General features: G+C 39.2%; 1 protein-coding gene across 1 annotated transcript; it reads left to right on the forward strand.

The window, feature by feature from the left end:
• Positions 1–11046: 11046 nt before the first annotated feature.
• Positions 11047–11985, forward strand: LOC122750614 (olfactory receptor 51B6-like). The gene has a single exon (XM_043997367.1). It carries the CDS (start codon positions 11047–11049, stop codon positions 11983–11985), a length of 939 nt encoding a protein of 312 aa, XP_043853302.1.
• Positions 11986–13298: the final 1313 nt, after the last annotated feature.

Consider the following 13298-nt stretch of genomic DNA (forward strand, 5'->3'; position numbering starts at 1 on the left):
GAAGAATTAGCGTCGACTTAGTCACTCAGCTTTAAGATCTACTTTCCTACAGCAAAGAGAGAGGCACTCCATCATAAGACAAAATATTGGACTTGGATTTAGGACAACTGGATTTAAATTATAGCTTTAATCTTTCCAGCTGTGACACCTTGAGCAATTCATTTCATCTCTTTTAGTCCCAGTTCCCTCTTCTGTAAAGTGAAGATAAGAATGTTTTGGGTTTTTTTACTCACCTCAGGGGATTGCTATGAAGAACCCATTTTGCAAACTTGAAAGCACTAAGGGAATGTAAAATGTTCCTCCTTCTACCCCAAATCTTCAGGGTCTCCCTACACTTATCAAATAAAATATCAGCTCCTTGTCCTAGCAATTAAAGCTCTTCACAATCTATTCCCACTTTATCTCTCCAGTTTTGGTTTCTACTTCTCAACTGTCATGAATCTTATATTGCAGCCAGAGTATGCTTCTCAGTATTTCCACAACAGGAAGTGTTTTGGTGTGTGTGTGTGTGTGTGTGTGTGTGTGTGTGTGTGTGTGTGTGTGCTATGTGATATTACTCATGATATTCATGAATAGACAGCTGAGTGCATGATCTGGACTCTGGAAGACCAGAGTTCAATTCCAGTCATAGACACTCACTAGCTTTGTGACCTTGGGCAAGTCTTTCTGCCTTTCTGCCTCAGTTTCCTCATCAGCAAAATGGGGATAATAATAGCACCTACCTCCCAGGGTTGTTGTGAAGATCAAATGAGATAACAAATGTAAGGCCTTTGAAAAACTTAAAACACTATATAAATGTGAATTATTATCATTATTCAGAGTACCTGGAATTTCCTACTCTACCCTCCTTCCAGTTCATCAGCTTCATGCTTGAGTTTCACCTTCTCTTGGAAGACTGCTATAATGACTTATCAGTTAAATGACAACTAAGTAGCAAAGCATGTATTCAAGTTCAGGTTGTCCTGTTTCTAAGGCTTTGCAGTGACTTCCCTAAGCACCTCCTATTAAGGCTTTATTTTGCATCTCTGTAATGTACTTTTCATGTACCATTATGTATTATGGTAAATGGGTATATTTCTTCTTTAGTCCTCAGATCAACTATGTGAACACAGTGATTTTGAGCATTCTCTGTAAGTAAGTTATGGAGAGCACTCATATTTAGTAGTAAGATAGATTTATTGCAAGTGACTACAGAGTAATTGAGGCATTCAGCAGGTGCATCAAAGATGGTGGGGAAATGCCTTTTAGAAATCATCTTAGGGACAGCCAGGTGGCACAGTGGATAGAGCACCGGCTCTGGATTCAGGAGGACCTGAGTTCAAATCCAGCCTCGTACACTTAACACTTACTAGCTGTGTGACTCTGGGCAAGTCACTTAATGCCAATTGCCTCACCAAAAAGAAAGAAAGGAAGGAAGGAAGGAAGGAAGGAAGGAAGGAAGGAAGGAAGAAAGAAAGAAAGAAAGAAAGAAAGAAAGAAAGAAAGAAAGAAAGAAAGAAAGAAAGAAAGAAAGAAAGAAAGAAAGAAAGAAAGAAAGAAAGAAAGAAAGAAAGAAAGAAAGAAAGAAAGAAAGAAAGAAAGAAAGAAAGAGAAAGAAAGAAGGAAGGAATCTTAGCATAGTCACTCATAGTTGCTGCCTGTCCCTTGAAGGCATGCTGGGCCCTTGGCATCTGAATGAATTGAATGAAAGGAAACAAGGGTGAAAACAAGCATTTTACATGCCAGGCATTTTACAAATAGTCTGTTATTATTATCCACATTTTACAACTGAGGAAACTGAGGCAGACAGAACCTTAAATGACTTGCCCAAGATCACACAGCTAGAATCTTGTGTTCAAATTTGAATTCATATTTTCCTGCCTCCAGGCTCAGTGTTCCATCTACTGCAACTAAATAGCTGCTAAATAGCAACCAAATAACAGAACATGGCTCTCATGCCCAAGGGACTTGTCTTTTCTGGTGTTGAAAGGCTTTCTTGGAGATATTATCGCTGGGAGCTACAGAAGCCCAAGAACCACACATGCCCAATTATCAAGTTAGTTCCATGACAGATGATGTGTGTGGTGCTGCTGAAGCAATGAACAGCTTACACCTAACACATTTTCCTGATTTCTGCTACCTATAGAAACTCAGGCTGTCACTCCATTAATTAACCAGGTAGGGAGTATACTATGTAATCTAGCCACTACTTGGTACTATCCTGACATTCCCCAGTCAAATAGAGTAATCCAAGGGTGCTGGTTTTCCTGAAAGGTGTTGTAATCCTACTTGTCACCAGAGGGCGCTCAGCCAAAGGCTTTTTAAACTTTCCCACTACCCAAGACCACTTTGGTGGGTTTCCTGAAATTGTTTTTATTAATATTTTGATACCAATATTTCAGCATAATTGAGTTCCTTGGAAATCCTACACATTTTATTTTACACATTTAAAAACATTATTCTGAGAAGTGTTTCATAGGCTTTACCAGACTGTTGTGTACAACTCTTCATGACCCCATTTGGGGTTTTCTTGGCAAAGATGTTGGAATGGTTTGCCATTTCTTTCTCCAGCTCATTTTACAGATTAGGAAACTGAGGCAAACAGAGTAAAGTGATTTGCACAGGTTCACACAGTTAGTGTCTGAGGCAAGATATGAACTCGGGAAGATGAGTCCTCCTGACTCCAGGTCTGGCATTCTATCCACTGTGCCACCTAGCCTCCCTAATCCAAAATATTTTTTAAAAAAGAACTTCTGATCTAGGAGTATGGAAATACAATTGAAAAATTAATTTGAAATAGTAAGATTATAGAAATCTCTATCAGAATACTGCTTTCGCTAGGTGGCGCAGTGGATAAAGCACTGACCCTGGATTCAGGAGGACCTCAGACACTTGACACTTACTAGCTGTGTGACCTTGGGCAAGTCACTTAACCCCCATTACCCTGCAAAAAATTAAATTAAATTAAAAAAAGAAAAAAAAAGAAAACTGCTCTCAGCCTATCAACTTATATGCCTAGAACTCAAAAAGTCGTTTTTTTCACAGCAATGCAATTTATTAAAATATAGTTAAGTGCTGCTTAGAAAAAAAGTAACAAAATTGCTTCACTTAATGATGTTCATGTTTAATCTTCCTAACAACATACATGGGAATGTCAAAAAGGATTAGGTAATAGAGTTGAGTGTCTGAGGTCACTTTTCAGAGGTGACCAGATCATATCAACTGAGAATCAATCAAGCAATAAACATTAAGCATCTACTATGCGCCAAACACCATGCTAAGCACTGAAGATATAAAAAGAGGCAAAAGACAGTCCCTGCCTTTAAGGAGCTTACAATCTAATGGAGGAGACAACATGTATATAGATAGAAATGAGAGAGAGAGAGAGAGAGAGAGAGAGAGAGAGAGAGAGAGAGAGAGAGAGAGATTGATATATATATACATACATATATATATATATATGTGTGTATATGTATATATGTATGTATGTATGTATGTATATATATATATAAAACTAGATACAGGATAAATGGGAAATAATTAACAGAAGAAAGGCAGTAGAATTAAGAGCGATTGGGAAAAGTTTCCTGTGGAAACTGGAATTTTAGTTGGAACTTAAAGGAAGGCAGGGAGGTCAGTAGTTGGAGCAGAGGGGGAATAGTGTTCCAAGACTGAAGGACAACCACAGTCTAATATGTAAGACAACACGCAATCAACTGTATACATACAAGTTATACACAGGATAACCTCAGTGGGAAAGCACAAAAATTAAGGAGAACCTAGGAAAAACTTCTAACTAAAACTTGAAGAAAACCATGGGACCTAAGATTCAAAGATGAGGGGAGCATTCCAGATATTGGAGATAGCCAATGAAAACACTTGGAGTCAGTAAATGTAGTGTTCTGTGTGTGGTAAAAATTATTTGTGGTAAAGATATATATTGAAAGTTTTAGCTGAATCATTTGAGAGATTGCCCTGTGGTATGTATAAATCATTCTGTTCCAAACCGATGAGGACTTTAGGTACTTGATGGGTTGTGATCAGGGGGATGAATTAGCCTTGTTCTAAAACATGTCAGCGGGTAAAACTAGGAACAATGGATAGAGATTACAGAAAAGAAAATTTAAATTTATTATAACGATGAGATGAATAATAATTAGAGCTATGCCAAAATGAAATAGGCAGCTTCAAGAGAGGGTAGATTCAGGGGCAGCTAGATGGCGCAGTGGTTAAAGCACCGGCCCTGGATTCAGTAGTACCTGAGTTCAAATCTGGCCTTAGACACTTGACACTTACTAGCTGTGTGACCCTGGGCAAGTCACTTAACCCCCATTGCCTGCAAAAAAAAAAAGAGAGAGAGAGAGATGGTAGATTCCTCTTCACTAGAAATCATCCAGTGAATACCAGATGACTATTTTTAGGAGATGAATAAAGGGGATTTTTCATTAGTTTTAGGTTAAAGTCCATTAATATTGTATTTGCCAGTTTATAATTCCTGTGGTTTTGAAGTTGGAAGCTTTTACAAAAGAACAACTCTAAAGAGGTCAGATTGGGAATCAGCTGTCAGGAAGGCAAAATCCATTAAATCTCAACTAATTCTGGTAATCACCTCAACTTTGTGAAGGGCAGACATGTAAGGCCTGTTGAGTCAATGTTAAAGACAATTTCAATAGAAATTTAGGGACCTAAGACTTCAGAAGACAACACTCTCTAGTAAGAGAGAGCACAGGACACATAAGGCTACTTCTATGTGGAAAAAAAAAATGTGTTCCCCAGATGTCAGCCTGACCTATCACTTGTTTCTACCTGTTAAAGGAGTACAATTATTTGTCAGCACTGATTCAAATTTTAATCAGAAAAAGAACCACTTCCCAATTGATAATCTAAGGATATAAACAGTCAGTTCTCAAGGGAAGGAACCCAGACTATTTATAATCATATGAAAAATGCTCCAAGTCACTACTAATTAAAGAAATAAAAAATGAAGAAATTCTGAGATAGCAAAGATGGCCACCAAAAATAACAAATATTAGCAGGGTTGTTGTGGGATAAAAGGAATATTGATGCATAGTTGATGGAATGGTGAATGGGTACAACCATTCTGGAAAGTGATTTGGAATTATACACAAAAAGTTACTAAACTTTGCCTTGACTCAGCTATACCACTGCTAGGCTTGTACCCAAAAGAGATCAAAGCAAAAGGAAAATGTTCTAGATGTACAAAACTATTTATGGCAGCACTTTTTATGATGCAACAAAACAACCTGGAAAGTGAGAGGATGTCCAATAAATAAGAAATGGCTTAATAAATTGTGATATATGGATGTGATGCAAGATTATTATGCTTTAAGAAGTGAGGAATTAGATGAATTTCAAAAAGATATGGAAAGACATATGAACTGATGCAGAGAGAAGTGAGCAGAAATAACAATAATTTATACTATAGCATCCATATCATAAAAATGAACAACTTAAAAATATTTATAAACTGATAAGGAATGTAATGAATAGGACAAGAACATTTTATGCAACCCTGTAAAAGTGACCAACTTTGAAAGCCATAAACTGATTGAGATAATAGCCATTCAATACTGCAGAGGAACAATGATGAAATGTATGATCCATTATAGAGAAGTGATGGATTTAGGGTGCCGAATTTATTATATATATATAATCAGATTCTGTGTGTGTGTGTGTGTGTGTGTGTGTAGAGAGAGAGAGAGAGAGTTATTGTTTAGTTGTTTTAGTTGTATCTAACTCTTCCTGGTTCTTTTTGTGGTTTTCTTTGAAAAGATACTGGAGCAGTTTGCCATTTCCTTCTCCAGTTCATTTTACAGATGAGGAAATTGAAGTAAACAGGATTAAGTAACTTTCTAGTAAATATCTGAGGCTGGACTTGAACTCTGATCTTCCTGACTCCGGGACTATATTTGTGTATAGCCACTGGGTATTTCCCCCCCCACCAAACTATGATAAGGGGTGAGAAAAAGAGAAAATAGATTTATCTTTGTTTTTGTTTTTCTTTAAATGGAGAGCTGAAAGAGTACTACAGATGTAAAATGTCGCATGAACTTTTATACGAAGTCACTATATTATTAGTTTTATTTAACTGTTTTACTTTATTACAACTTTTATAAAATAGTAGTAAATTGTAAATGTTAGTAATGTAAAAAAACCAATAAAAAGAAAATAATATCAGGACCTTCTAAATTTTGGCAGCCTGTTGTAAAGCTCTGTTTGCCCTACCCTAGTTTTACTTCTGACTGGGAGTTCTGGTCCCTAGTTCCTACATTATTTTCTTATGTGACCTTGTTAGGACAAAAATACAGGTAACTGATGAAGAAGAGAGGGGAAGGGGAAGACATCTTTCAGCTACTCAGGTCAGTTGGGTGGAATAAAGGTCTTCCTATACTCTCACTGGGTCCACAACACCTCACTCTTGGATCTCACTGTTTAGAAGCTAATAATATCTTCCTTAGACCTTGCTACTACTTCATGGTTTCTCATGCTCCCCTCCCCTCCCCACAATCTGGAGCCTGAGAATCTAAATCTCAAGTTTCATGCTGTAGAATCTGTTCACCAGGACAGGGACTTAGGGATCCTTAGGATGCCACTGAGGGAGCAGAAGATACCCAAAAAGAAATCCCCCAGGAATCTGACCAAAAGGGAGGAGCATCCTGAGACGAAGTCATCTTGGATAAATATGGCATACCATGGGGTCTGAAAAGACTCAAGTGACAATGGCAGAAATGAGCCTTTGGATAAGATCAGAGATTTATCCCCAGCACTGTGGCTCTGGCTCTGGTGAGTGGGGGAGGGGGAAGGAGGGATGCTGAAAAATAGATGTAAGGACTGAATTTGCCTTTTAAGGATCTCCCTACCACCTTTAGAGATGGGAGAAATGGAGAAGCCTATTCTCAGGATTCTGTAGGACACCATCCAGTCTAAAGGGACAGATCCATGGAGTTCTGACTCAGACAAGCACAAACAAGGATCCACTGGATACGAAGTCTTCTCTTCGATATATAGGAAAGCCTATTTCTTAGAGTTAGAGGGTCTAGGTCAAATCCTGTCTCTTCTATTTACTTACTATGTGATTTGCAAAAATAATTCAACCTTCCTAGACCTCAATTTCTTCATCTATAAAATCAGGGAGTTGGGCTAGATGGCATCTGAGGGTCTCTCCAAGCTCTAAATCTATGACCTAGGTTCAAATCCTGTTACAATCTGTGTGACAAATCACTTAGCTTCTCTGGACCTCGGTTTCCTCTTCCATAAAATCAGAGATTTAGATTAGATGTTATTTGAGGTCACTTCCAACTTTAAATCTGAGCATAGGTCAGCTCTCATTATTCCCTTTCATAAGAGTCCACAGATTTCTAGAACAAAGACAGAATTTAAGAAAGAATAGATAAAAAAGGGATATGGAAGCCTGGTTATGTAGTGTTTGATTCCACATCTGTTCAATTCTCCTCTTTTCCACACTGAACATGCTCTCATCTCCCTGAATATTAAACCCCAGGGACCTCCCAAAGCATTTCTCAGGTCCTCAGCCAGGACTGAGAATTCCGGTTACTTTCTCCAGGCTGTTTTTTTGATACTTCGCATGATATGACTTTCACTGACTCTCTCTCTCTCTCTCTCTCTCTCTCTCTCTCTCTCTCTCTCTCTCTCTCTCTCTCTCTCTCTCTCTCTCTCCACCAATCTCCCTCTTCTGTGGTCCTCAAGGACCCAAGGACAGACTGCCTGAGTATCATAATAGTGACAGGGAAAGACCAAAGCTGAATTTCTCTAAGCTACCATCTTAATTCAACTCTTTGGAGAACCCTACAGCTTGACATTTTGGGATTTTGGTGTGTCTGGTGACATCCACAAAAGCAGGAAACACTGCCTGGGTTGCTGGGTCATTGTTGCCATTAATGACCACTACAACAGTAGCCAAGTGAAATGATTCACTTCAGCCTGTTTACTGAAGATTTCTTCATTAAATGAAGATGAAATGGAGGTCTGGAAAGATTAAGGGATTTGTCCAAGGTCACACAGGCAGTAAGTGGTAGAGCTAAGATTGGAATTCAGATCCCTTGACTACAATTAGGTCTGTAGATTGGTAGGATGAGTCAAGCTTTATGTCAGTATGTCAATCAGTCAGTAGTTACCACTTAGTAAACACCTTGTGCTTAGTCATGTGCTTCTTGGTACAATTGCTACTGTCCCAGTTATCAAGTGCCCCAGATGACACTTTCTATTGTAGGATGTGATAGAACACTAGCCAAAGACATCTAGGTGTCAGAGTGTGAGAGAAAATAGAAAAGAAAAAAGAAAGAACTGATAATAATAATAATAAACTATAACAATAAGAATACCACAATAACAATAGCTAGCTTTTATATTGTACCTACTATGTGCTGTCTGTACTAACTGCTTTCTGAATATTATCTCATTTGATCCTTACAGCAACCCTGTGAGTAGGAACTATTATTATCCCCATTTCACAGTTAAAGACACTGAGGTAAACAAACACAGGTTAAATGATTTGCTCAGGGTCACAGCTAGTGTCTGGTCTTCCCAACTCTATACTCAGCATTCTATCCACTATGACACCTAGATGCCTTCTAAGAATACTGAAAACATAAATAGATTACTGTTATTTGTAGAACCAGGAAAATAGATGGCATGAAAAGATATTCTTCTTGGGCTGGGATGTGAGATGGAGGCCTTGTGTCTCAGGACCCCAAATTGGGTAGGATCAGAGGCAGTTTATGCTGGCCTTTGGTCTAGACTATGGGCAAAAGTCTACAAAGATATTTCTCAGGGGGAGAAAAAACAGGGAAATGGACTAGATTCTGGAAATGAACACAGATATCCAGATCTAGGAAGCTTCTGAAATAGTGAAGGTTTCCTAAGCCAAACTGCCAACCTCCTTTGGCCCTGTGATATACCCAGAGTTTATGTCTCCTAGTCTATGAAATAAATAATTGCAATTGCCACCACATAAGAACTCTGAAATGGCATTGATGCTCATGACTGATGAGAAGGAAGAAAGATGGAAAGTAGGAGAAAGGGCAAAACCAAGGCTGCATCCCCCAAAATGTGCCACAAGGACCTCAGTGGTGTCAGTTGGGGCCAAGGAAGTTAGTTGGGTATTTCATACCACTGATAGCCCCAGTCAGGAACCCAGCTTAGTGCTAGATTTGAGTTCTTTCAAATTGAAGACCTTTTGTTTGCCAGAGCCTCACACTCTGCCCAGGAAGCTCCTGAAACCCACACAGACACACATGCAGACACTCATCCCCCATCACTGTGACCTTGACCCAGTAGGAATTCAGAGCTTCATCTCTCACAAATCTTTCCCACCTTTCTTATGTCCTCCCCTCCTTCCTCTATGCTCTCCTTTCCCCACTCTGTCATCTCCTCCACTTCCTTTCATGTTCCCTCCCACCCCACTCCTTCTATCTCCCCTATACCTGTTGTACCCTCTTCTCACTTTTCTCTTTTTTGTTTTTTTTCTTTTCTTTTTTTCTGAGGCAATTGCGGTTAAGTGACCTGCCTAGGGTCACACAGCTAGTAGTTTTTAAGTGTCTGAGGCCGGATTTGAACTCAGGCCCTCCTGAATCCAGGGCTGGTGCTCTATGCACTGCACCACCAAACAGCCCCCTTCTTACTTTTCTCTATCTCTTCTATCATCAATTCCTCCTTGCCCTCTCTTCACCAACCTCTTTCCATTCCCTTTTTGTATTCATCATTTATCCAGTCAATTAGTCAGTCAGTCTATGTGTATCTTAGAGAAATTAATGAATATGTCCACGCATCAGATCCCTTTCTGTTATCATAGCGTTCTGTTAGTAGGACATTCAACAATACTTTCTTGTTGTTCTTTGTTCACTCATTTCAGCTATGTCCAACTCTTTATAACCTCATTTGGGGTTTTCTTGATCATATTTTTCTGGCCCTCTTCCCTTTTTAAAATGGGGCTGCAGATGTTCTGCAATTTTTGTCATCCTCAATATTAGGCAGTAAAACTGTGATAGATCCAATTTCACATTCCAGGATGAAGCAGCATAATGTAGAAAGACACTATTTTCAGTAATAAGCATGCAAAGATGTATTAGGGTATTCAGGCAACAGATAGGGTCTTCTGGAAAGACTTGAATGTTTAGCTAATATCAAGGGAAAGTTGGATTGAGGCCCAGGTAACAAGTCCAGTGGCACATAACTAGTATGTGTCAGAAGTGGGTCTTGAACCCATATCTCCTTTGCTCTAAGACCTGCTCCTTATTATCTCATGCATCTCCTCAACAGTAATACAACAGGGTTTTGTGGCAGCTAAGTGGCACAGTAGATAAAGCACCGGCCCTGGATTCAGGAGGATCTGAGTTCAAATTTGGCTTCAGACACTTGCTACTTACTAGCTGTGTGACCCTGGGCAAGTCACTTAACCCTCATTGCCCTGAAAAAAATATACAACAGGGTTTCTATGAGGCTCAAATGAAATAATATATGTGAAGTGCTTTGCATATTTTAAAGTGCTATCTACAGATAAATTCTTAAATGGGGAGCAAAGAATTGAGTCACAGGGAGACAGCAAAAACCTCTTAACCCTTAATGCTTTCAAAAATGGAATGAAATGGGCTACCTTGAGACATATATATATATATATATATATATATATATATATATATAATCTGCATTCTATATCACTAACTTATCATGTGACCAAAAGGAAAAAGTAACTAGGATGCATAGCGTCTGGTGACAGATCTCAAAGTAGAGGCCAGATGACCACTGGTCAGAGAGATTGTGAACTGGATCCCCATTCAGACAGAAGTTGAATTAGATAACTTCAGTCCTTTCTATCGGTTCTAAGGTCATATCTCTGTCCTATCCCTAGGTTTTCTGGAGAAGGGAAAAATCTTTCCCCTCCTTGCTATCTCTGAATCACACTGGGAAAACAGATGTGATTTAAATAGGTAACCAGGTCCTTTGCTTCAGGAAACACCAAGGCTTGAGGAGAATAAGTCACAGTCTCCAGAAGGGAATCTTTTCTAACTGTAAGACCCTGCTCCCAACATGTCCAACAGCAGCAGCACAGCCCCCTTCTTTCTGACTGGCTTCCCCGGCATGGAAGCAGCTCACCACTGGATCTCCATCCCTGTCTTTGCAGTGTATGTTTCTGTTATTTTTGGCAATGGAACTCTCCTCTTCCTTATCAGGAATGACCACAGTCTCCATGAGCCCATGTACTATTTCCTGGCCATGCTAGCAGCCACAGATCTTGGAGTGACTTTAACCACAATGCCCACTGTTCTGGGGGTCCTATGGCTTGATCAGAGAAAGATTGGCCATGGAATCTGCTTCTCCCAGGCCTACTTCATCCACACACTCTCTATAGTGGAGTCAGGTGTCTTGCTCGCCATGGCCTATGACCGATTCATTGCCATTCGCAACCCACTGAGATATACCACTATCCTCACCAATTCCCAAGTGACGAAGATTGGGATTGGGGTGCTGATGAGGGCTGCTTTGTCTATTATGCCCATAATTGTGAGACTTCATTGGCTACCTTATTGCCATTCCCACATACTTTCCCATGCCTTCTGCCTCCACCAGGATGTCATCAAGTTGGCTTGCGCCAACATTACCTTCAATCGCCTCTATCCTGTTGTAGTTGTGTTTGCAATGGTTCTAATGGACTTTTTGATTATTGTATTCTCTTATGTTCTTATACTCAAGACAGTCATGGGCATTGCCTCTGGGGAGGAACGGGCCAAGGCCCTTAACACCTGTGTGTCCCATATCTGCTGCATCCTTGTCTTCTATGTCACTGTAGTTGGGCTCACTTTCATTCATCGGTTTGGGAAACATGTGCCGCATGTGGTCCACATCACAATGAGCTATGTCTACTTCCTTTTTCCCCCATTAATGAACCCAGTTATCTATAGTGTCAAGACTAAGCAAATACAGACTGGTTTTCTCCGCATGTTTTCTCATCACAAAACTGGAGTGTGACTCCTGCTTTAGATAAAGCCTATGAAATCCTGAGGCATGGTTTGCAGAGAAGAGTTTTGGGGGGAACAAATATTTCCAATATAATAATGATGGAAACAATATGAAAGTAATACTTTTATTATTATTATACAATGTAAAGAGATGTAAAAAAGAGTTGTCCATTCAAGCAAGTTGATCCTAAAGAAAAAGCTAATAGGTGTAACAACAAACCTGACTCACCATCCTCAAGGGAAAAGGGTTTCAATGAACACAAAGAAAAATGAACAGGACTCTTTCCAAAGACACAAACAAAGGGAGGAAAGGGATAGGTTCCTAGGAAATAGCATATTACATTCAGGATCAGAAGAAGGCAAGGAGGAAGAAGAGATGTCAGTACGCCAGTTTTGAAGTACGTTCTTTTAATATACAGAAGGAGTACTGAATGACCAGTTTTGGGAAATTTCCCCCAAAATGTCACTATTGGAGACCTGAGAGTAGAGGGACCATGTTTTATACACAAGACTTCATGTTATTTACAAATAAAGTAGTTGAGTGAGTGGTAAATCCTCGTGTATCATTTTAAATTCCTTTTATATTTTGCTTGGTCCAGTGGAAAAAGCACCCGAGTTCCAATTCTAACAAACCTCAACCTGTATAATCCTCAGCAAATCATTTAACCTCTTTGGGTCTCAGTTTCCTTATATAAAAGTACAGTGTGGACTAAATGACCATTAAGGCCTCTTCCAGCTCTAGTCTGTTGCACTAAATATTTGAAGGTTGTTAGATAAAGCCTAGACTGTTTGGTCCTAGAGGTTAGAACTAGGAACAAGTTGTGGACTTTGAGGAAGGTATATATGGGGTCCAAAAAAAAAGGAAAGAATTTCTTGATAATTAGAGCTTTAAAAAAAAGTGTAACTAGATCTCTCAGAAGATATTAACTTGCCCACACAAGGCTTCTTCAATCAGAAGATAGGGGATCACTTGTCTATAGTGCTGTAAAGAGATATAAATTGAGTACGGTTGGATTAGATGAATTCTCTGAATCCTTATAACTTTGAAATTCATCAATTCTGTGAACATACCAATTGCTTTCTTTTCATCTTGATGGAAGAATCTAATTCATATCACCTCAAAAAAATTTAAGTTAAAAGTTGTTAAGGGAAAACAAGTATATATTGGACATTACTCCCACTCCTGGATTCTATGAGATAATCAAACTGAACTTGTCTTTATTTCTCACACATAACACTTCCTCTCTCATGTCCATGCTTGTGTTCTGATCATCCAGAGTTCCTGGAGTGCTTTAAGTTTCAGCTTAGGCACCATTTTCTATA

The sequence above is a fragment of the Dromiciops gliroides genome, chromosome 3 (genome assembly GCF_019393635.1).
Source record: "Dromiciops gliroides isolate mDroGli1 chromosome 3, mDroGli1.pri, whole genome shotgun sequence".
Lineage (NCBI taxonomy): Eukaryota > Metazoa > Chordata > Mammalia > Microbiotheria > Microbiotheriidae > Dromiciops > Dromiciops gliroides.